The 24426-nt window shown below is 35.5% G+C and overlaps 2 protein-coding genes across 11 annotated transcripts; both read left to right on the forward strand.

The window, feature by feature from the left end:
* The first annotated feature begins 286 nt into the window (after positions 1–286).
* On the forward strand, positions 287–838 carry LOC112026110 (uncharacterized). The gene has a single exon (XM_024058794.1). The coding sequence runs from the start codon at positions 287–289 to the stop codon at positions 836–838; it is 552 nt and encodes a 183-aa protein (XP_023914562.1).
* A 959-nt stretch (positions 839–1797) lies between these two features.
* LOC136062763 (uncharacterized) lies at positions 1798–24160 on the forward strand. 10 transcript variants are annotated; one of them, XM_065762266.1, is made up of 11 exons: positions 1809–2076; positions 4172–4325; positions 4548–4703; positions 12922–15669; positions 15958–16097; positions 16180–16303; positions 19951–20037; positions 20519–20734; positions 22896–22956; positions 23052–23117; positions 23242–24160. In XM_065762266.1, the coding sequence occupies exons 4-7, from the start codon at positions 15619–15621 to the stop codon at positions 19990–19992; spliced, it is 357 nt and encodes a 118-aa protein (XP_065618338.1). In that variant the 5' UTR covers positions 1809–2076; positions 4172–4325; positions 4548–4703; positions 12922–15618; the 3' UTR covers positions 19993–20037; positions 20519–20734; positions 22896–22956; positions 23052–23117; positions 23242–24160. The 10 variants fall into 10 exon arrangements, 4 of the variants coding, with proteins under 4 accessions (XP_065618339.1, XP_065618338.1, XP_065618337.1 ...); XM_065762265.1 differs by having other exon boundaries at positions 1810–2076; positions 20526–20734; XR_010624480.1 differs by lacking the exon at positions 20519–20734 and adding an exon at positions 2505–2567 and having other exon boundaries at positions 1798–2076; positions 12922–16097; positions 17644–20037.
* Positions 24161–24426: the final 266 nt, after the last annotated feature.

A 24426-nucleotide genomic window follows, 5' to 3' on the forward strand; every position in this document is an offset into this window, starting at 1 on the left:
TTCCCAACAGCCATGAGGGTCTTGAGTTGGAACTGTAGAGGGCTGGGCAACCCCCTCTACAGTTCTCCAATGTCAAAAATAGGCTTAGGAATATAAACCCAACATTTTGTTTTTGATGGAAACTAAACTAGATAGAGGTAAAGGACTGGATGTTTTGAAAAAGTGTGGTTTTTTGAATGGATGGGAAGTCCCAAGGGAGGGACTTAGTGGAGATCTTTTGCTAGGATGTTCATAGGAGCAGAAGCTTATAGTTCAATACAGCTTGAGGCATATGATCCACTCAGAAATGCTAGATCATAAAGGTACTCCTCTTTCTATGACTTTCATTTATAGGCAACCTAACCATACTAAAAGGGAGGAAGTTTGGATAGAGCTTAAACACCTCAGGCACATAGCCAAGACAAACTGGCTTTGTATTGGGGACTTTAATCAAATCCTATCCCATGAGGATAAATCTGCTTTTAATTCTAGGAAGATTATTGGAGCTGATTTGTTTCAACAAATCCTGAGTGAATTAGAGTTGTGTGAACTTGAGGCTAAAAGTCAAAAGTACACATGGATAAATTGGAGAGAGGATGAAAGCTTTGTCATGGAAAAATTGGACAAGGCTTTTGCCACTGTGGATTGGATCAATTCTTATCCTCAATATGTTCTCCATAACCACCCTATCATTAGGTCTGATCATGGTGCTATTCTCCTAGATTTAGAAAATAAACACCCTTTTAGGAGGAGGACTTTTAGGTTTGAGAAGATGTGGGTTAATCATAATGAGAGTCAGCATGTAATCCAAAATGCCTGGGGAGTGACTGTTAGTGGGTCAAGAGCATTCCAATTTTAGAATAAATTGGCAAATCTTAGGAAACAATTCATTAAATGGAACAAGGAGGTGTTTGGAAGGGTTGAAAAGGAAATCAAGACCAAACAACAACTCCTTCAAAACTTGCAGGACTCCATTCACACCCTAGAGAATGTTAGGAGGGAAAAAAACTCAGAGAAGAGTTAAAGGACTTGTTGTTTAAGGAAGAGATTAAATGGGCTCAAAAGGCTAGATGTAATTGGGTTGTTCAAGGGGATAGGAACAAAAAGTATTTCCAAACTGTTGTTAAACAAAGGAGGGCCAAAAATAGGATTGTAAGCCGAAGGAAAGATGATGTCACCCTAACTGAAAATTTTGAGGAAATAGAAAGTATTATGGTATCTCATTTTAAGGATAGATTCACTTAAACAAATCCCAAATCAGTTCAATGGATTCTTGGTGAGTTAGAGCATCCTCCTATTTTTAAAAAAAAAAAACCCAAAACCTTAAAAAAAAAAAAAAAAAAAAAATATTAACAAATCAGTTCAATGGATTCTTGGTGAGTTAGAGCATCCTCCTATTTTTAAAAAAAAAAAACCCAAAACCTTAAAAAAAAAAAAAAAAAAAAAATATTGACCAAAGAGGCCAAGACCTAACAAACCCGTTAGTTCATCCCAATTAATCCTATGGCTATGGTCAAGCCAACCCGAAATTTTGAGCTAATTCGGGTGCCTAAAGCTCCCAACCTGATATTATCTAGTTGAGTTGAGAGTGAACTCTAATCCCCACCCAATTCAACTCGTGCTCAATTTGAAAAAATTTCTAGTTTCTATGGAAAAAAAAAAACTTTCTTTTATTATAAAAGCATAACTTTATTTTATTTTATTTTATTATGGGAAAAGCAGAACTTTATTTTATTTTTTATTTTTTGAGAAAGAAAAGCAGAACTTTATTGATTGAACAAATTAATTGCAAATTTGCAACCGTCTACATTTCTATATTAGGAGCATATGTCACTCCATGGTCCGTGGACTCCGTACACAGAACATAGGTGCCTTGCCTAGACATTTCTATAAGCTCAGCTGCCAACGGGCTTCTAAGTTCTAACCCGATATCACGTACCTAATGGGCCTACTCTCCCATTCCGAGTCGGGTAAAAACCAATACCAAATAACCAAATAACGAAAAATATCAAAATCAGCCTTCACTCATAAGTTTCCTCCTCCCTATCAAAATTGCGACACCAAAGAGGAAAGAGTCTGAAAACATAACAAAAAAAGGTTAGTTCCCTTTCGCATTTCATTTGAGTTTTCTCAACTTATCTAAACAAAAATAGCCAAAGAAAAAAAAAAAGGAACATTTTCAAACTTTCTTTTCTTTTGTTTTCTCGGCATCCAAACAGAGCCGATGGTTTCCCAAAAAAAAAAAAAAAAAACCGTTAAAATTTTCTGATTTTGAACATTTGTACTTCAGAATAATAATTTTAAAGAATCAGGTTCAGTTATGAGGTTTTGGTATGAAACACTTGGATTCCTTAGTTTAAGACTTTGATTTTTGTATTAGAAGCAATAGAAAAGAAATATTATGATTATGGTGATGAGTTAAAATCTATATTATAGTTTAAATTCTCAAAAAACGAAAAAATGTTTTTTTTTTTCAATCTTGAGATGATTATATTGAATGTATTGATTATGTTGTTGTTGTATAGGTTTTGAAGTGAAATGGCTTTGAGAGGTGTATGGCAACTTCAAAAGCTGTTTGTGAGCTATTTGTTAGTTGTTGACGATTTATTTATTTCTTGAAATGAAATTGATTGAACCTATAGACGATTTTGCGAGAACGGTTTAGCCTAGATGGCATAATGATTGTTTGCAATGGATGCCAATATTTGGTCTTTTATGATAGATTCTTCAAAATTCTTATATGTGGATTGATGTTATTGCCATTTTTGATGATTTACTAGACTTATAGATTAGCACAGGACGAAGTCTCTTAGAGTTGGAATGGATTATTGTAATTGACAACATTGGGTGTTTGACAGTTTTATGTAGAACTTTCTGCTAGAAACATAAGTAATTTGTGTGAAACTTCTTCTTGGTTTATCTTAATATTAGATTTTTTTTTTTAAAGGGTGTTTCTCTTACATACATCCTGTATACTAAGGTTATGCTCCTTATTTGCATTAATTTTAATGAAATTTATTACTTAGGAAGATAATTATTTTATGATGTGCGATTCTTGAGATTAAATCTCTCCTCCTCCACTCTTTTTGTTTGATTGGTGTTCTGTTTTTTCTTATTTTTCCTGTTTAATCTTTTTGTCATGCTTGATCATTGTAATTTACGATCTTGATGTACTCCTATCCATGTACAGTGTACACTCCTGGTGTACCTGCATCTTTTGATTAATGATATTTCGTTATTATCAAAAAAAAAAAAATATATATATATATATATATATATATTTTTTGATGTGCTTTTTTTTTTCTTTTTTGATAGGTAAGAAAAAGTATATTAAAACACTAAAATAGATAGTGATCTAAGGTGGTTTTACAAATCTCTTCTACATTACTGAAACAAACATGTTAAGGCAAATTCTTATTTTGTAATTTTGTTTAATTGAGAAAAAGCATATAGCAAGTGGTGGTAAGCCTAATGTTGCTTGTAGGGTATCAATGATGACGAGGATGAATTACAGTATGTTCTTGGTTACCCCCCCCCTCCCCCCCCCCAAAAAAAAATCTCTCTCCAAAAGAAGAATCACACCTACATTTGTAAGAGATTTAATGGGCTAAATAAAATACCATTATTCCATACAAGGGACTGTAATTTTGATGCAGAGGTAAATGATGAATATCAAACAAAAGTTTGACTGCTTCAAATTGCAAAACAAATGAGTAGTACAACAACTTACACCCCCAGTAAATCAATGCTATTGCAAACCAACCCATCTCTCTATGTCATTGTGTTTCATGCATATTCCTATAGCTTTTTTTTTTTTGGATAAGTAAATGAATTCATTTAGAAAAAGTAATCATACCTCCTACACATGCATATTTCAGCAATTTCCCCCTACTTATCTTTGAAATGTAATTTATGGTGTTTTCATGTTGGCTAATTGGTATTAGACTATTTTGGAATTATTATGGGACACTTGTAAGTGCCTTAGGTATGTACTAGGTGCATCACTTGGTAGACCTTTCTTGGCCGAAATGAGAGCATGGACTTCGTTGAGAATCTCTCTGTTTTGGGGGATGGGTTTTAAATCGTTCTCTACCTATTTTCTTACATGAAAAACTCTCAATTATTATTCCCTTAGCTTCTTACAGCAATTGGAGTTACATTTCGTATGATTAATTATGCATATTGCTTGTAGTTGCTAGGTCACAGAAATTTTTACAAGCAAAATTTGGTGGAGTTGAGGATGATGTGCATGAAGATGATGATGAAGAAGACGAGGAAGAACAAGAATCTCTATGGAGTGGGAAAAAAAAAGAGAATATTATCATGCTGATAATGTTGATCATGAGGTAATGATTTGAATATTATTTGCGATGCGTCCTATCTTGCTACATACCCCTTCTCAATTTTTTCCATCTCTATTTAATATATATTTTTTTGGTGACAATCGCCTACTGCCTTTATGGAAACTTTCTTGTTCACAAACTATTTTCTTAATGTAATCATATATATATATATATATAATCAAGGCTGTCTTTGTAGTTTCCCTAACCTTTTTGTTTCTGATGAAGGCACAATCAAGTGATGATGAGGGACCTTTGAGAGAGGAGGAAGAGGCTTTGAAATTACAGAGGCAAAAAGAAAAATCTTAATCAAATGAAAACTTTGGCCTTGATGATAATAATGAAGATGAGAGTGATGCGAGTGATAGTGAATTAACTCTAGAGGTAAGGGTTCAATACTCTCTCCTTGTTAATGAAAAAGGAAGTATAAAGATAAGTAGGTTAAACCTTTGGTCTTTCTTTTGTTTTTTTTTTTTTTTTTGGGCAAATTACAACTTACCCATCTGTGGTTTAGCCGAAATTTAAGTTGTCTATCTGTGATTTGAAATTTGACACTTTACCCACCTGAAGTTAACTTAGTTAGGATTCCGTAGCCCACCTCTATTAAAAACAGGACTGTCTGTCTAGGAATATCTTATTTAGCTAAAAATTGAAAATTTTTTGCTGAAACTTTGAAAGTAGTTGAAATAGTACTGTGAGACTCATGAATAGAATCAAAAAGTGTAATGAGACCATAAATGGTTGCAAAAATAAGCTAAATAGTAGCAAAAATAAGCTGGCTTTTTAAGCCAATGCCAAACACAACCTAAATATGTAATTTTGCTCCACTTTTATGTCTCTTTTCTCCAAAAACACAAAAAACATAAAAATACAAGAAAAAATAAGATCAAAAGATAGTTGGTAAAAAAATTTATTCAACCAAATCATAAAATGAAGAAACCAAAGCAAGTCATGTGTGGGCAAGTCGTACACCACTAGCCTAAAGTGTATAATTTTTTAACATTTTACTAGCTTCTGGGAACCACTGCCCAACCAAATCATATATCTAGCAGTAAGTAGTAGATACTATCATTAATAAACATAGTCAGTTGCATATAGATAGATTGAGAGATAGATACCATTGGTCACAAGACTCACAACGTCAGGCATGAAGGGAGCTAGACGGCGGCACTGGTCATCATTTGGATCTGATTTGAATGGACAACAAAGCGGCACAAGCAACCACTTGGGGTGGTGAGCTAGGGTTGGAGGGGCTTTGCACATTCAAACTAAAAAACAAACAAACAAGTCAAAAAAAGAAGTTCGTTTGTGGACACTGGTACCTAGTACATTGATTTACCTGTAGAAAGTTTGTTTGTGGACTGAATTGAAAAATAAGAGTCCACAATTAGTTGTGATCAATCAATGGAGTGGACTTAAGTTTAGGCAAAGGAAGCTTCTTCTTTTATCTTTACCAACATCTTTTTGATCTTGTATTTTTATATATATATTTTTTTGTTTTTGGAGGAGAGAGACATAAAAGTAGATCAAAATTACATATTTATGGAACCCTACTGAGCTAATCTCAGGTCGGTAAAGTGTCAAATTTCAAACCACAGGTAGACAACTTAAATTTCAGTCAAACCACAAGTGAGTAAGTTGTAATTTGCTCTTTTATTTTTACTATGAATTTTTCAAGCTTGGGTTATCCTCTTTTGTGCCTTTTTTGATAAGTGAATTTTATGGATAGGAATCAAATACCCAAGTATACAGGAAGTATACAAAGTGAGCAGTACAACCAATCTCACAGATTGTAATGATCAACAAAATCAGATAATGAATGTGAAAATGGAGAACCCACAACTAACATCCACTCAAAAAAAGTTTAAAGAAAAACAACTTAATATCAAGAAAATATCTTGTAGTCCTCAAAACATTGAGCATTTTGCTCCTGCCAAAGGCACCACATCAAATAATGAGGAATGGCTCTCCAAATAAACATATTTCAATTTTGACCAAAACGACCTTGCTAAGAGGCTAGAAAATCCACAACTGACTTTGGCATCACCCAAGGAACTCCAAACAACCCGAATACCATACACCACAATTCAAAAGCTGTAGGAAAATGAAGCAATAAGTGATTTACAAATTGTCCACTTGCTTTGCACATGTAATGTTAAAGTCCTTAGTAATCCACTCTCTAATTCTCTTACTCACTCAATATGGTAGTTCTTCGAGGGAACTAGTCCTCCACTGATTCTTCGAGGGAATCAACCTCCAAGTTAGTCTCAATGAGAGCTAAGTAAATGTATTCTTATTATATCCTTCTGTTACAATCATTTCAGTCTTTATACTAGTTATTGTCTTACTGTTGGTACACCTATTACAGCACACACTTCAACTAACAATGTACAATACTTTGATGCTTGCTCTAACTGATTTTGTACAAGTACCTGCTGCACACAATTATCACAGCTGTGATGTTTTGTACCTAACATTACCCTCCCCTTTTAAAGAACCTTGCCCACAAGGTGAGGGAATTGGTGCTGCAGCGTGTGAAGGAGCTCCCAAGTAGCATCATCTGGTGAAGAGCCATCCCACTGCACAAATTTTTTTTTTTTTTTTTTTTGGGCAAATTACAACTTACCCATCTGTGGTTTAGCCGAAATTTAAGTTGTCTATCTGTGATTTGAAATTTGACACTTTACCCACCTGAAGTTAACTTAGTTAGGATTCCGTAGCCCACCTCTATTAAAAACAGGACTGTCTGTCTAGGAATATCTTATTTAGCTAAAAATTGAAAATTTTTTGCTGAAACTTTGAAAGTAGTTGAAATAGTACTGTGAGACTCATGAATAGAATCAAAAAGTGTAATGAGACCATAAATGGTTGCAAAAATAAGCTAAATAGTAGCAAAAATAAGCTGGCTTTTTAAGCCAATGCCAAACACAACCTAAATATGTAATTTTGCTCCACTTTTATGTCTCTTTTCTCCAAAAACACAAAAAACATAAAAATACAAGAAAAAATAAGATCAAAAGATAGTTGGTAAAAAAATTTATTCAACCAAATCATAAAATGAAGAAACCAAAGCAAGTCATGTGTGGGCAAGTCGTACACCACTAGCCTAAAGTGTATAATTTTTTAACATTTTACTAGCTTCTGGGAACCACTGCCCAACCAAATCATATATCTAGCAGTAAGTAGTAGATACTATCATTAATAAACATAGTCAGTTGCATATAGATAGATTGAGAGATAGATACCATTGGTCACAAGACTCACAACGTCAGGCATGAAGGGAGCTAGACGGCGGCACTGGTCATCATTTGGATCTGATTTGAATGGACAACAAAGCGGCACAAGCAACCACTTGGGGTGGTGAGCTAGGGTTGGAGGGGCTTTGCACATTCAAACTAAAAAACAAACAAACAAGTCAAAAAAAGAAGTTCGTTTGTGGACACTGGTACCTAGTACATTGATTTACCTGTAGAAAGTTTGTTTGTGGACTGAATTGAAAAATAAGAGTCCACAATTAGTTGTGATCAATCAATGGAGTGGACTTAAGTTTAGGCAAAGGAAGCTTCTTCTTTTATCTTTACCAACATCTTTTTGATCTTGTATTTTTATATATATATTTTTTTGTTTTTGGAGGAGAGAGACATAAAAGTAGATCAAAATTACATATTTATGGAACCCTACTGAGCTAATCTCAGGTCGGTAAAGTGTCAAATTTCAAACCACAGGTAGACAACTTAAATTTCAGTCAAACCACAAGTGAGTAAGTTGTAATTTGCTCTTTTATTTTTACTATGAATTTTTCAAGCTTGGGTTATCCTCTTTTGTGCCTTTTTTGATAAGTGAATTTTATGGATAGGAATCAAATACCCAAGTATACAGGAAGTATACAAAGTGAGCAGTACAACCAATCTCACAGATTGTAATGATCAACAAAATCAGATAATGAATGTGAAAATGGAGAACCCACAACTAACATCCACTCAAAAAAAGTTTAAAGAAAAACAACTTAATATCAAGAAAATATCTTGTAGTCCTCAAAACATTGAGCATTTTGCTCCTGCCAAAGGCACCACATCAAATAATGAGGAATGGCTCTCCAAATAAACATATTTCAATTTTGACCAAAACGACCTTGCTAAGAGGCTAGAAAATCCACAACTGACTTTGGCATCACCCAAGGAACTCCAAACAACCCGAATACCATACACCACAATTCAAAAGCTGTAGGAAAATGAAGCAATAAGTGATTTACAAATTGTCCACTTGCTTTGCACATGTAATGTTAAAGTCCTTAGTAATCCACTCTCTAATTCTCTTACTCACTCAATATGGTAGTTCTTCGAGGGAACTAGTCCTCCACTGATTCTTCGAGGGAATCAACCTCCAAGTTAGTCTCAATGAGAGCTAAGTAAATGTATTCTTATTATATCCTTCTGTTACAATCATTTCAGTCTTTATACTAGTTATTGTCTTACTGTTGGTACACCTATTACAGCACACACTTCAACTAACAATGTACAATACTTTGATGCTTGCTCTAACTGATTTTGTACAAGTACCTGCTGCACACAATTATCACAGCTGTGATGTTTTGTACCTAACATTACCCTCCCCTTTTAAAGAACCTTGCCCACAAGGTGAGGGAATTGGTGCTGCAGCGTGTGAAGGAGCTCCCAAGTAGCATCATCTGGTGAAGAGCCATCCCACTGCACAAGAACCTCAGTAACCTGTCTCTGCCTCCTTGACTGGACTGATCTCTGCTGCAAAATTGCAACTGGTTCTGGAGATAAGTGACCCTGGTAATCCATTGGTGGTAGTGTAGGAATAGGAGAGATGTGCTGACCAAGCTTAGCCTTCAAGCATGAGACGTGAAAAACTGGGTTAATGCATGAAGTTGGAGGTAAGTCCAGCTTATAAGCAACAGAACCAATCTTCTGCAGAACTTGAAAAGGGCCAAAGAACTTAGGTGCCAATTTCCCAACCTTCTTTAATCGAATGGACTGCTGTTTAAAGGGCTGCAACCTGAGGAAAACCCAATCCCCCACCTCAAAGTGTCTCTCCACTCTATGCTTGTCAGCCTGAAGTTTCATTCTGTCCTGAGCAGCAACTAAATTAGTCTTGAGAAGACTCAAAATCTGCTGTCTATTCTGCAAATACTCCTCAACAACAGCAGCCTTAGTAAGTCCAGGAATATAATCCAAAAGTGTGGGTGGTTGAAACCCATAAAGAGCTTCAAAGGGAGTAAGTTTAGTAGCTGTATGATAGTTGGTATTAAACCAAAACTCAGCTAGAGGCAACCACTCCACCCATTGCTTAGGTTTGTCTCCTGCAAAGGCTCTGAGATACTGCTCAAGGCTTTTGTTGACCACCTCTGTCTGGCCATCAGATTGAGGGTGATAGGCAGATGACATAGCCAACTCAACCCCTTGCAATCTAAATAATTCCTCCCAAAACTTAGAAGTAAAGATAGGGTCCCTGTCACTAACTATAGAGTTAGGCATCCCATGTAACTTGAATATTTGTTGCATGAACAAAGAAGCAACCTTAGCAGCAATATAGGGATGGGATAAAGGGATGAAATGAACAAACTTAGTAAGTCTATCCACTACCACAAGCACAACATCCTGTTTTTGAGATTTGGGCAATCCCTCCACAAAATCCATACTGATGGAGGTCCAAGGAGTATGAGGAATAGCCAAGGGTTGTAAAAGACCAGCAGGCCTACTGGTTTCATATTTGATTCTCTGGCATATATCACAGCATTTAATATAGTCCTTTAAATCCTGTTTCATTCCCCACCAAAACTAATCCCTTTTGGCTCTATGAAACATTTTCAAATAGCCTGAGTGCCCACCTAAAGGACTGTCATGCACCAAGCTCAACACTTTAGACTTCAAACTACAGTTTCTGCCCAGAAAAATTCTACCCTTGTAAAGCAACAAACCATTCTGCAAACTGAACCTGCCAGAAGCTTCAGAACTGCCAGCAATGGACTGCAAAATCTGTTGGACCTCTGCATCTCCATGATAACTAGCCTTAAGCTCTTCAATCCAAGTAGGAGTAGGAAAGGAAATGAGAAACAAACAGCTATTGGAATCAACTTGGAAGTCAATACAAAACAAACTGCTAACTGCCTCTGAAAGTTCCTGTTGTTCATCAATGTTCTCACTCCCCGGTTTCCTAGATAAGGCATCAGCTACAAGATTTTCCTTCCCTTTCTTATAAGCAATAACAAAAGAGTATCCCAGCAACTTAGTGATCCATTTTTGTTGCATAGGAGGTCCAATTCTTTGCTCCAACAAATATTTCAAACTTTGATGGTCTGTTTTAATCACAAATGGTTTACCCAATAGGTATGGTCTCCACTTCTTTACTGCTGTAACAATATTCTCAATTTCTGATTTCTGATAAAAAGGGTACCTATATGGTCTCTGACATATTGGTTGAGTTCCTGGCTAGAGAACAATTTGGTGCTCATGTCCTCTACATGGTGGTAAGCCTTTTGGTTCCTCAAAAACCACAGCAAAGTCCTCCAGCAAGGACTGCACCTCTGGTGGAAGAAGGTGCCGTGCAGATGATTCCAGTGGCTGCTGTGACACAATTTGCAGAAGCAGCCCCTCCTGGTTTGATTGTTTAAGAAACTGATCACCATCTTGTATGGCTGAACCTGTGGGCTTGACGCCTTGCAGCCACACCTTCGAACCTTGATGCAAGAACTCCATCTCCAATTGTTTAAAATCCCAACTGATCAGACCAAGTGTACTTAACCATTGGGTGCCTAAAACCACATCACAACCCCCCAATGTTAAAACATGCAGGTCTACCAAGAAGTCTGTGCCTTGCATTTTGATCAACAAATCTTTACATTCACCCTTAGTTCTGATAAATTCTCCATTACCCACCCTAACCTCCAAAATCCTTGTAGTATCTATAGCCAATTGCAAGGTTTTAACCAACACAAAATCAAGAAAATTATGAGAACTTCTAGTATCCAAAAGTATCACAACCCAATGCCCTTTAATCCGACCCAAAACCCTCATAGGTCCTGGTGAAGGGCTGCCCAACAGAGCATATAAAGTAATATCAGCTTGATCTAACTGAAATTCTGCATTATCCCCCACTTCGACAACTTCAACTTCATTAACCTCTTGCACTTCTTCTATCATGAACAATTTTAGACCTTTACACTTGTGTCTGGGCTGCCATTTCTCATCACAATAGTAACACAGACCCTTTTTTCTTCTTTCTTCCATTTGAGTTGAAGTAATCTTTTGTATAGGAACTCTTGCTTTAGACTCATTCTTACTGTCAGATTTTTCCATTGGTTGTTCTTGCCAATTGCTTCTGCTAAACTCAGAAAATGGCCTATAGACCTTCTTGCAAGTGGACAAATATTCTTCTTGAATTTTAGCTAACCCAAAGGCAGCATTAAGAGTTCTTGGATTTTGCATCCTCATTGCCAATCTGATTTCATCTCTTAAACCACTCAAAAAACAACTAAGCTTGTGAGATTCAGATAAGTTCCTAATTCTGTTACTTAACATCTCGAATTGGCTCTTGTAAGCAGCCACAGTAGTAATCTGTTTTAACTTGGTTAAAGCTTCCATGGGATCATCATATGATGAAGGTCCAAATCTAACTTGAATGGCCTTGACAAAGGTCTCCCAAGAATCCAAAGATCTCTCACAATCTTGGAACCATATCGATGCCTCATCATCAAGATGATAAGAAGCATTCAAGATCTTTTCTTCCTCAGGTATTTCATAGTAACGAAAAAATTGCACAGTCCTAAAGATCCAAGCAGAAGGATCACCACCACTAAATCTGGGAAATTCTAACCTGATAGGCCTAGGAATTAGAGCACCAACCTCAGGTCGTGGATGGCGCATAGGCTGTTGCAGCACCTCTGCTTCAGGACATTGATTTTCTTGGTGATGAGCTGTTCTTTCCCCTTGATTAACTGGTTGCTGTACTGATGGTAACCTCTCTTCCATCATAGCTTGCATTCCTTTGAAATTGCTATCCAATTGTTCCAATCTTCTTGAAATAATCTCCATGGTAGAAGCATGATCATCCAGTCTCTGTTGTACCAGCGAAACAGAGTCACTCAACAGAGAATACCTAGTTTCTTGCACCATGGCTGAACCGGCTCTGATACCAAATGTTAAAGTCCTTAGTAATCCACTCTCTAATTCTCTTACTCACTCAATATGGTAGTTCTTCGAGGGAACTAGTCCTCCACTGATTCTTCGAGGGAATCAACCTCCAAGTTAGTCTCAATGGGAGCTAAGTAAATGTATTCTTATTATATCCTTCTGTTACAATCATTTCAGTCTTTATACTAGTTATTGTCTTACTGTTGGTACACCTATTACAGCACACACTCCAACTAACAATGTACAATACTTTGATGCTTGCTCTAACTGATTTTGTACAAGTACCTACTGCACACAATTATCACAGCTGTGATGTTTTGTACCTAACATGTAACACCAATTTGTTACCACTCTTACGCATATTTTATTGTTGGTTTCTTTGAAAGGGACGTATGGACTATCAATTTATTTGAATGACACGTAGCCCAATATTGCTGCTTGTACAGGAAATGTCAGCCAAAAGAAAAGGCAGAAGAAAATCTCACGAGAGAAAAGAAGCCTTAGATGACACAGGAGCAGCTTATGAGTAGGTTCAGAAAGATTTGAGTGCTCTATCAAAGGAGGAACAAATGGATGTTTTATATAGGAAAGGTTTTTCAATTTTTGTTTGTATAGTTCTTATATTTCTGCACTTTTTTGTGTTTTATATTTTTAAGCTGAACCTTTTTTGGTCAAGGCTCAGTAAATGATGCAGGGAGCATTAAAATCATTTAAGGTTTTATTTTTGAGTGTGATTTTTTTTTTTTTTTTTTGGAATTTAAATTTTGAATAAGGTTTTTAATGTTGAGGGTTTTAAGGGATTAGATTAGCTATTTTCCATATTGGTGTAATCCCTAAACCCTATTTAACTAGTACTCCTGTAATGGTGAAAAGGGCAGATGATTTTGAAAAAAGAATTTTATGATAAGTTGAGAATATGTCTCCTCTTTTGTTCCCTGTGTTTGGTGGTGATACCAAACGCTCTTAGGTGGTGAACCCTAGGATTTGCAGGCAGATTCTAGGTGGTGAAGCCTAGGATTTGTCCTGCCTTTCTTGTTGCTTCCCTTTTATCCTTATTTTCCTACATTGTTCTGCATCAATAAAACTTAGGAAAGGATGATAAGGAGAAAGGTTTTGTAGCATTATAAGTAATAGCCATTCTAGAGCTGAAAAAATGTGGTGGTCTTAGAAATGTAATAACATTATGATCCAAGATGAAATCTAGTGTGTGGTGCTTTTCCATAGAAATTTATATTGTTGAGCTAGTCCAGCTGTCTTAGAGAAGACCAAAGGTTGAGTAAGAATTTGTAGAAATGTGGTGAAGGGAACTAATACAAGATGCACAATAGATTCATTGTCTTTCAACATGATGGAGTAACCAGATTGGCCTCTCCATTCTTCTTACTTCAAATTAACGACATATGACATGCCACAAGAATATTTGCTGATGGTTCTGCAGTATTATTTTGCTTCTTTCAACTAGGGAGGTTCCCCTTATCTTATGCTTTCCTAGTTCCAAATTGGTAGAAAATTTATGCTTGGCAATTATATTATCTATAGAAAAAATCTCGGTTCATGTATATAAGAAATTTAATCTATTTTTGAGGGATGGAGAAGGGGAGGGGTTTTCTAAGAATGGAACTAAGGGTGTCTAGCAGATTTATTAGTGGGCCTCGTGCTTACAATGAAGTTTTTAGCAGGTGATTTGAAATACCAACGGATTATAGCAACTATTGCTTGATGTCAACTGGGAAACCATTATAAACTAAACATAGTAAAACTGAAGGTGTTGGAATAGGTGGGTTGAAAATTTTTTTAGATTAATGGATTTTGAAGCTTGGATAAGTGGAAATACACGGAAAGATATAGTGGTGAAAAGTTGAGGGAGAGTCACACGAGATGGTTTAGTCATATTCAAAGGATAGCGATTAATGCATCAATGAGAAAGATTGAGTTGATTCAAGTTGAGGGAACAAATAAAGGTAGAGGAAAACAAATAATAACATCATTAGAAGTAAAAAACAATGTGCTCCATCCAGTTACTAGAGGCGGAACTTACATTTAATAGAATATGTTATCATATGACAATTGGCTTTGGTTCTGTGGAATCATCTGGTGCAGCAGGATCTAAAGATGTTCAGTATTTGTGGTTGTTGATTAAGATCTCCTCTGTCCACATCCTCTTTCTGCTAGACTGTTTCTATTGAGCTCCTCATCATGCCCCAGCTCAATGTTGTTTGCAATTTTGAGCCTTATTAACTGTTAATTGGATGTGTTCTACATGCGTGGTTGTTTTATTAGAAAGGTGTTGAATTTTATACATGTTTTGTATTTTTGCCTCTTCCTGGAATCAGGTTCCCCTCTCAAATTAGTTAAATTGGTGCACTGTGATTATTATTGTCTGTCTTACCATGTTTAGAATAATAGTTCCGCTACCTGGAGTATAGGGGCTGGATCACCTCCATTGCTGGGAGAGCTAATACCTGTTGGGCCAGAGAATGCCTAAGAACCCTGCAGCCCAGTCAAAATGGTTTAGTAAAAGGAGGGGTGACATCTCTTTGTCCTGGGGTTCACTTCATTCGTTATAAACTAATAAGTGTAAGGCCACAGTTTCTGATAGACTGGCACTCCAACGAGTTAACTGCTATAGGTGCTGCTAGAAAGATCTAAAATATAATGCACTCTAAAACTAATCTGTCTTTGAAATTTTTAATAAGTGTCCAGGTATAATGGAATATTTAAAATATATTGCTAATCTTGGAAGGGGGATTTGAACCCTAGATGTCTTAGAAACATTAGGAGGTGCCAACCAGTTGGTCTACAAGACTCTTACCTAAATAAGCTACATTTAATTTTAAAAAAGAAAGAATTCCAAGTTGCCAACATAGCTGCAAATAGATGGTTGTTAAAAATTAAAACTAAATACTTTCATTTCAGGTATCGTATGGCAGTATATTTTTTTGGTAAATAGCAAAAAGATTTTGGATAGGATCTAAACTTTTCATTTTAAGTTGGTCAGGTCTAGTTGTTAATAACTGGGTAAAAATGAATTGTTTGCCTATTTGTTACATTTTCTCATATTGTTTATATGTGATGATACCTGTGTTCATATGTGTTAATGCCTGTATTCTACCCATTTTTTTCCTCTCATTTTGTCCACAAAGATGATTACAGCAGTTCCTGTCATTGAGGTACACTGCTTTGTTATTTCAGAGGTGGGTTTAGTTTCCCTGAAAACTTACTGCTTTTTAATGTTTGCTCCACTAAACATACAAAACAACTTGATGCCTTTTATGTTTCTTTTCTGATATCAATCATTTTTGTTCATTTTTATTTTTAAACTCAATTCAACACAGCTAAGATGCAATCCTAACTATTTTGAGTCTTCTACATGGTTCTTTTTATGCTACTTGGCCTTATCTAGGCCATGTCCCCATTTACCTTTTATTTTAACACATTTGTTGCTGCAATCTGGCCGATGTGCAACTGTTAAAATATGGCAGAGTGATCAAGTTGGTGTGCAAAGCTTGGAAATTTTAAAAGTAAGAGCTGTTCTTGAAGAAAGATTGAAACAAGAGGGTATTGTTAGTTCCAGATCTCCAAAGCCTGATAAAGGCAAGAAACGTCTGAAGCCAGTTAATGGGTACTGTTTCTGCCTAAGCTCTCTAGTGTTTGCTTCTTTTCAAAATTTTGATTAATAATTCATTGGGGCTTGAATGGGACAGACGACTCATGACGTATGATGATGCTATAGACGTGAGGGCTACTAGATTCAGTAATGGTCATGCAAGTTCATTGAGCTCAAGTAATCTTTCCCAAATTGTTTCTGCTAAACCAAACAAGCCCAAGGTATCAAACTTGATTGTACCTTCTCTTTGTATGTGTGAATTTATATGGACATTAATTTCAGATTCAATCAACAGTAGCCTGCATAAGTGCATATGAAAGAAAGTCATCTAATATGTACTGTTGGTCTTTTCGATAGACCAGCTGGGTAGACTATTATTTTTAAATTTTAATTTAATATAATATTTTGAATATGAGCATCATTTTTTGGTCATCCATGTTGGGTATCCCATAAAAGAAATTGATATCAACATTTCATGGGTCCTTTCAAGTGTTGCATGAGGTTGGGTGTAGAGTGTGGTGCATGTTAAATCATACATTTTTGCCTCTTTAAGTATTTATGTTTCGATGGGAAAAAATAAATAATTTGGTGCATGTTGCAACATCTGTTTGCCATTCTTAAGTTTTAAGATTTCTCAGTAGAACCTAAACCTTTAAATTTTTCCATTGTTTGCAAATTACAACATTAAAAAAATTTCTTTCCCCATTTTGGAGCAGGAATGTACATTGTAATTTGGAAAGCACTGCTTTGCCTTAAATGTTCTACTCAAATGAAATGACACTTTTTGCCTAATATGTCGAATGATTCAACAAGCAGTCATTTATGCCTTACGGCCCATAAATGAATTGAGCTATTTATGACTATTGAGCAAGTTGAGCTCAAACATGATAACATGTTCATGAACCCTTATGAATATAAGGCTTGACTTAAGCATAGAGTGTTCATCATCGTGAACACGATGTACTTTTTATTCAATAAAACTTTGATTACCTAAAAAAAAAAAGTTAGTGTAAATATATAAAAATATACTTTATAGACTCGAGATTGGATTGTGTAAGTTTGTAAATAAGTTCATAAGATATTAAAATTATTGTTTATAATTTCTTGATAATATAAACAATCCATTTTATAATAAAAATTATATAACTTTTATAAGTTCATAAAAAAAAAAAATCTATCTAATTAACTCAAATAATATAATTTTGTCTATAATTTAATTATTAATTTTATTTGATGTAATTTTTTTTTTTTTTGGTGTGTGTGAAGGAATAAAATATTTTAGTTATTAGGGAAAAAAGTAAGTTAATCACGTAGCTCCTGAACAAGTTTAAACATGTTAGACAAGAAAATGTATCAAGTTTGAACATTTAATCTAGTTTGGTAATGAGTTCAAGCTTGAATCGTGTTCAAAATAAAATTAATTTTTCAATCTTGAATTTTCGCCTATATTGCTTGGCTCAGTTTATTTATAGCTCATATTGCAACCCTGAAACTTTATTCTATTTGACTATTTATCTACTATGGTAGTGTTTGACATTTTTTGTGTGAGATGATTCGATAGTTGATTTATGTATCCGAGTACAAATGGTGTTAGTCTTTGGAGAACCATAAGACAAGGATGGCCAGTCTTTTCTAAATCCATCCAGTTCAAGGTTGGTGTTGGCGACAGAATAAAATTTTGGCATTATGTGTGGTGTGGGAGCTGTACTCTCCGGGAGGCTTTCCCGGAACTATATAATATTAGTTGTAATAAGGAGTCTTCCATTGCTAATGTTATGCACTTTCCTAACCAGAGGCTTCACTGGGATCTTCTTTTTTCTAGAGCTCCTCAAGATTGGGCAACTGAGCATTTTTACACCTTTCTTGATCTTATCAATTCATTGCCCCTTAACGGTGAAGGTCAAGACAAACTTTGTTGGAAACCAACAGGGAATAAGAACTTTAAAGTGAGTAAGTTCTATCTCTCCCTTTCCTCTACTCTTGACATTTCTTTCCCTTGGAAACCTATGTGGCATTCAAAGGTCCCTAGTAGGGTTGCTTTCTTCTCGTGGACCGCCTCATTAAGCAAGATTTTGACCATTGAAAATTTATGGTACAAGGGTGTTGCAGTTGTTGATTGGTGCTATATGCGTAAAAAGAGTGGGGAATCGGTGAATCACCTTCTCCTTCATTGTCCTATTGCTTATGATTTATGGTCTATGGTGTGGGCTCTTTTTGGTCTCCATTGGGTTATGTTGCATGGTGTCTTTGATTTATTTTCGAGTTGGCAAGGTTCCTTCGGTGGGCATCGGAGCATTGATTTATGGAGGGTTGTCCCTCATTGTATCCTATGGTGTATTTGGCGAGAGAGGAACTCAGTATGTTTCGAAGGGAAGGAGCGGTCTACTTCTGATCTTAAATCTCATCTTCTTCATACCTTGCTAGAGTGGTGTTCTTCCTTTAATCTTTTCCCTTGTTCTAATTTTCTTGTAATGCTTGATCTTTGTAATTTTTGTGTTTGATGTGCTGTTTTCCATGTTCACCCCTGGTGTTCTTGGTCTTCTTTTTAATACAATTCCGTTATTTATCAAAAAAAAAAAAAAAATGTATCATGGCCTAGAGATTCTGGATCTATTAGATTTTAGGTTGTAATATGTTGGAGAAACTTTTGATTGTGTTGTGTGATTAGGAAATTCCTCTTTCTGATGAAATATTCTACTAGCTAAGAAAAAGAAAAAGAAAAATACTCAATTTAGGGAAACCATATTGCTAGTTGATTTTCTTGAGAAGTTTAAAAGTATCATTATTTAAAGAACAAATTACAACTTACCCACCTGTGATTTGGCTGAAATTTAAATTGTCTACCTGTAGTTTAAAATTTGACACTTTACCCACCAAAGATTTGACTGAAATTTAAGTTGCTTACTTGTGGTTTGAAATCCCATGATATAAGTGTTCCGCTGGATTGTTTTTGATCTTATTTGATCTTATATATATGTGTGTGTGTTTTTGGAAAAGAGACAAAAAAGTGGAGCAAAATTATATATTTAGCCCGGTTTTTAACAAAGGTGAGTTATAGAAATCTAACTGAGCTAACCTCAGATGAGTAAAGTGTCAAATTTCAAACCATAGGTAGACAACTTAAATTTCAGCCAAATCATAGGTGGGTAAGTTATAATGGTATAAAGTGTCAAATTTCAAACCACAGGTAGGCAACTTAAATTTTGGCCAAATCACAGGTAGGTAAGTTGTAATTTACCATTATTTAAATAAAATTTGTTTGGTGATTTCTGGTGATGATGATTTATACTCTTTCTACTAGACTGTTTCTATTGAGCTCCTCATTATGCCCCAGCTCAATGTTGTTTGCAATTATAGAAATTTAACTGAGCTAACCTCAAATAAGTAAAGTGTCAAATTTCAAACCACAGGTAGGCAACTTAAATTTTGGCCAAATCACAGGTGGGTAAGTTGTAATTTACCCTTATTTAAATAAAATTTGTTTGGTGATTTCTGGTGATGATGATTTATACTCTTTCTGCTAGACTGTTTCTATTGAGCTCCTCATTATGCCCCAGCTCAATGTTGTTTGCAGTTTTGAGCCTTATAAACTGTTAATTGGATGTGTTTTACATACGTGGTTGTTTTATTAGAAAGGCGTTGAATTTTTTACATGGGTTGCATATAACAATACTTGCTTGACTATGGTATTTGTAGATTTTCTATTATTTGGATCTTGATCTACTTATTGCTGCTTAAATATGCTCATAAGCTATTTTGCGGGGACCTGTAATACTGTTTTTTGCTATAAATGTCTGTTTCTGTTTTTCATCATTAACAGTGATAACTTTTGCTTGTGCATTCTTGGTCAATAATATTTTATCCACAGTTCTACTCCAGAATTAGCTGGCTTGCTGTTGGAGCTGAATGATGCAATTGAACAACTTGAAAGAAAAACAGTCCACTACTAAGCATGGTATTATCTGTTCTTATTTGATTATTTTGTTGTAAGTGATATAATCTGCATTGCTCCATTAAGGATGATTTGGATGGCGTGTGCCTGGAAATGGATTGATTTTTTAAATCTGAATTATTCCTTTAGATGGGCTTATATTTTGTTTTGTTTTATGTTGATTATCTGTGGTATCTGTAGGGGGTTGATAATAGGTTTCTCTTTGATATGTGATGCTCCTGGAATTAATATGTTTGAATGTTTGCTTTAAATCTGATTCATTACATTGTTACGTTGTCCCAACCATCCAATACAAAGTTCTGGGTTTATAAATTTGTGGTTCTTACCCTTCACCTTGTGCATCCTGCCAGAGTCCTCACACCAATTATCATTTGCAGTTACTTAACCCCCCCCCCCCCCCCCCTCTCTCTCTCTCTCTCTCACACACACACACAATCACACAAAGGTCTTAACATGTATAAAGGTATCTGATTGGTTTCTTTAGCATTCAGCATTGTGAATGCTTTAATGTTGTAAGAAGGTTAAAAAGGAGGAAATCATGATGGAAAAAGGAGTGTGTTATTTGGAGGTGATCAACTTCGTTTTCTCTTGTAAGTATTGCCAAGCTATAACTTTCAATCTCCTCGAGTCTGAAGTGCTGCCCATTCGTGATCATCCTGTGCTAGCTCACTTTGTAGAGATCCGGAGCTTATTGGATAAGGTCTTCTCTTCTCTGTCAAAATGCTAAATTACTATTATTATTTTATAAGTAGGTAGTTATTTTCTATAACAATGAAGTGTTTTGGTCCTAAAACAATCATTTGTTTGTGTTAATCTCTTAAAAAAGTTGGTACATCCATAATGTATTTGCAATGTGGCTTATGTTTCACTATTGATGGTACAATAATATTTTATACATGTTTTGTATTTCTGCCTCTTCCTGGAATCAGGTTCCCCTCTCAAATTAGTTAAATTGGTGCACTGATTATTATTGTCTGTCTTACCATGTTTAGAATAATAGTCTCGCTGCCTGGAGTATAGGGGCTGGATCACCTCCATTGCTGGGAGAGCTAATACCTGTTGGGCCAGAGAATGCCCTAAGAACCCTTCAGCCCAGTCAAAATGGTTTAGTAAAAGGAGGGGTGACATCTCTTTGTCTTGGGGTTCACTTCATTCGTTATAAACTAAAAAGTGCAAGGCCACAGTTTCTGATAGACTGGCACTCCGATGAGCTAACTGCTATCGGTGCTGCTAGAAAGATCCAAAATATAATGCACTATCTAAAAACTAATCTATCTTTGAAAATTTGCAATAAGTCTCTAGGTATAATGGAATATTTAAAATATATTGCTAATCTTGGAAGGGGGATTTGAACCCTTGATGTCTTAGAAACATTAGGAGGTGCCAACCAATTGGTCTACAAGGCTCTTACCTAAAAAAGCTATATTTAATTTTAAAAAAGAAAGGACGCCCAGTTGCCAACATAGCTGCAAATAGATGGTTGTTAAAAATTAAAACTAAATACTTTCATTTCAGGTATCGTATGGCAGTATATTTTTTTGGTAAATAGCAAAAAGATTTTGGATAGGATCTAAACTTATCATTTTAAATTGGTCAGGTCTAGTTGTTAATAACTGGGTAAAAATGAATTGTTTGCCTATTTGTTACATTTTCTCATGTTGTTTATATGTGATGATACCTGTGATCATATGTGTTAATAGCTGTGTTCTACCCATTTTTTGACCATTTATCTACTATGGTAGTGTTTGACATTTTGTGTGTGGATGATTTGATAGTTGATTTTGACATTTTGTGTGTGGATGATTTGATAGTTGATTTATGTATCATGGCCTAGTGATTCTGGATCTATTAAATTTTTGGTTGTAATATGTTGGAGAAACTTTTGATTGTGTTGTGTGATTAAGAAATTCCTCTTTCTGATAAAATATTCTACTAGCTAACAAAAAGAATAAAAAATACTCAACCTAGGGAAACCATATCATTAGTTTATTTTCTTGAGAAGTTTAAAAGTATCATTATTTAAAGGGCAAATTACAATTTACCTACCTATGGATTGGCTGAAATTTAAATTGCCAACCTGTAACTTAAAATTTGACATTTTACACACCTGAGGTTTGACTAAAATTTAAATTACCTACCTATGGTTTGAAATTCCATGATGCAAGTGTTCCCCTGGATTGTTTTAGATCTTATTTGATCTTGTATTTTTATGTTTTTTGTGTTTTTGGAAGAAAGAAACATAAAGGTGGAGCAAAATTACATATTTAACCTTGTTTTTAATAGAAGTGAGTTACAGAAATTTAACTAAGCTAACTTCAAGCGGATAAAGTGTCAAATTTCAAATCACAAGTAGGCAACTTAAATTTCAGCCAAATCACAAGCAAGTAAGTTATAATTTACCCTTATTTAAATAAAGTTTGTATGCAATCATTCTGGAAGGTGGTTTCTGGTGATGATGATTTACCTATAAGGGTTGATATTGGAGAAAGGCAAAGCTGAAGATGCATTCAAGGTGTGTTTATTATCTGCCGTGCTTTTTGCTACCACCTAAAAGTTCTAGGCTAGTCAGGTTGCTGGGTTCCCTCTATGTTTTTGTATTTATTATTATGTCTATGAATAAGAACAATAACTCATCCAAGTCCCTTTGTGCAGTATTATACGATTAAGATTTATTCTCATGTGATATTAATTTCATGTCTGTATGTTTGATTATTAATATTAATATTATTATTATAATTATTGTTATGTTGTCTTTTTTATGGTTTATGAGTGCCAGCCAAATCTTTAATTGCTGTTGCTACACAATTAGATTTACCTAGTTCTGGTGGTATTGTATTATTGAAACATTTCTGCTTCTGCAGGACCTCAGCAGTAGTCCCATTTCCTGAACCAATTGATGGAAAACGCCATATCACTTACCAGGTGAACACACCCCCATTTCCACCAGCTTGTTAGATCTTCAATATAATCTTTGTCTCCAAACTCACGTCGTATATTTCCTGTCAAACTTACTGCAGATGGAGAAGAACAGAGGGCTGACTCGGAAGCATAAGAAGCAAATAAAAAATTGTAGGAATTACAAGGTATTATGACAGACTGTTTGCTTGAATGTAACAAATCACTTTATTTTCGTATTTAGTAAGTAATCTCTCTCTCTCTCTCTCTCTCTCTCTCACACACACACACACACACACACAAAATGTGCAGGAACAACACAAGAAAAAAGTGAATAGCCAGAAAGGGTAGAGGTGCAGGAGATCAAGAAACATATTGGGCCTATTCCAAATGCCACTTTAACCCATCGAAACCTACTTTTTCCATACATCGGATCTTCTATTCTTTCTTTCAACACATTAAAATTATACATATAACACATACAATATAAATAAAAAATAAAAAATATACACAACCCGTATATCACTCACAACCTACCACAACCACCACCACCCATAGCCCACCCCACCATAACCCGCCATCACCAACCACCACCCAAAATCAGCCCATACCATCAAAATCAACCCACCAAAACCATCCCACTGCTACCATAAAAAACAACCCAAAAATAACGTTGCCACAACCACCACAAGAGAGATCGGAGGCATGGTGAGGTTGGCTTGGCGAGAGGCAACTTGGCTGGATCGTGGCAGGCAAAGATCGGCTTGGCGAGATGTCCCGCAGGTCAAGAGCAGCTTGACAAGTTTGCCAACAGGCAGACGTGAGAGAATGTGAGGAGAGAAAAAGTGAGAGAGAAGCAATATGCAAGGAGAGAAGGAAGAGGCGGGGTGAGAGAGCCAAGTCTGAGACTAAGAGAGAAGAAAGAGGAGGAGAAGAGATGAGAGAGGAATTGAATAAAAAATTATTTTATCTTTTAGAATGTGTCTGTAATTTGGAACGGTATTGTTCGTCCATGCCAAAATTTTTGGCATTTAGAACATCTCATGTGGGTGGTATTTGGTTTGCCAAATGTTAGATATTTAGCATTTGGGACATCTAATGCTAGTGCTCGAGAAAAGGCTTCTCGAATTAATGTAGCAACGAGTTGGAGTGCTAGATTCAAGAACTAGAGACTTTTTCTTGGTTTTAATTTCTACTTTTTCAATTTTATAGTGCTTGTTGGATCATGTAACACGCTTGTCTCCCATCCAATTTTGATATGGCATATAGACATGTATATCAAACTAATATGGTAGTTCTTTATTTTTTTTTAATAGAAAGAAAGATTTTATTAAACCACCAAAACAAATAAAACAACAAAGGGGACAAACTCCTCAATCAGGGAGTTGTTCCTTCAAGATAATTTTACAACAACATCAGGAACGGACATAATAGCAAGACGCCCTTACCAACAAAATTTTAAAGACCACTTAGTAAGAGATTGGGCTGGTTTATTTA

The sequence above is a fragment of the Quercus suber genome, unplaced genomic scaffold (assembly GCF_002906115.3).
Source record: "Quercus suber isolate HL8 unplaced genomic scaffold, Cork oak 2.0 scaffold_450, whole genome shotgun sequence".
Lineage (NCBI taxonomy): Eukaryota > Viridiplantae > Streptophyta > Magnoliopsida > Fagales > Fagaceae > Quercus > Quercus suber.

Bases quoted from the DNA above. Each gene is read 5' to 3' on its own strand.
- LOC112026110 (XM_024058794.1), top strand. From the start codon at position 287: ATGCTAGATCATAAAGGTACTCCTCTTTCTATGACTTTCATTTATAGG.
- LOC136062763 (XM_065762266.1), top strand. From the start codon at position 15,619: ATGATTACAGCAGTTCCTGTCATTGAGGTACACTGCTTTGTTATTTCA. The intron at 15,670-15,957 runs GTGGGTTTAGTT...AAAATATGGCAG, and splicing joins ACTGCTTTGTTATTTCAGAG to AGTGATCAAGTTGGTGTGCA. The intron at 16,304-19,950 runs GTATCAAACTTG...TTTTATCCACAG, and splicing joins CTAAACCAAACAAGCCCAAG to TTCTACTCCAGAATTAGCTG.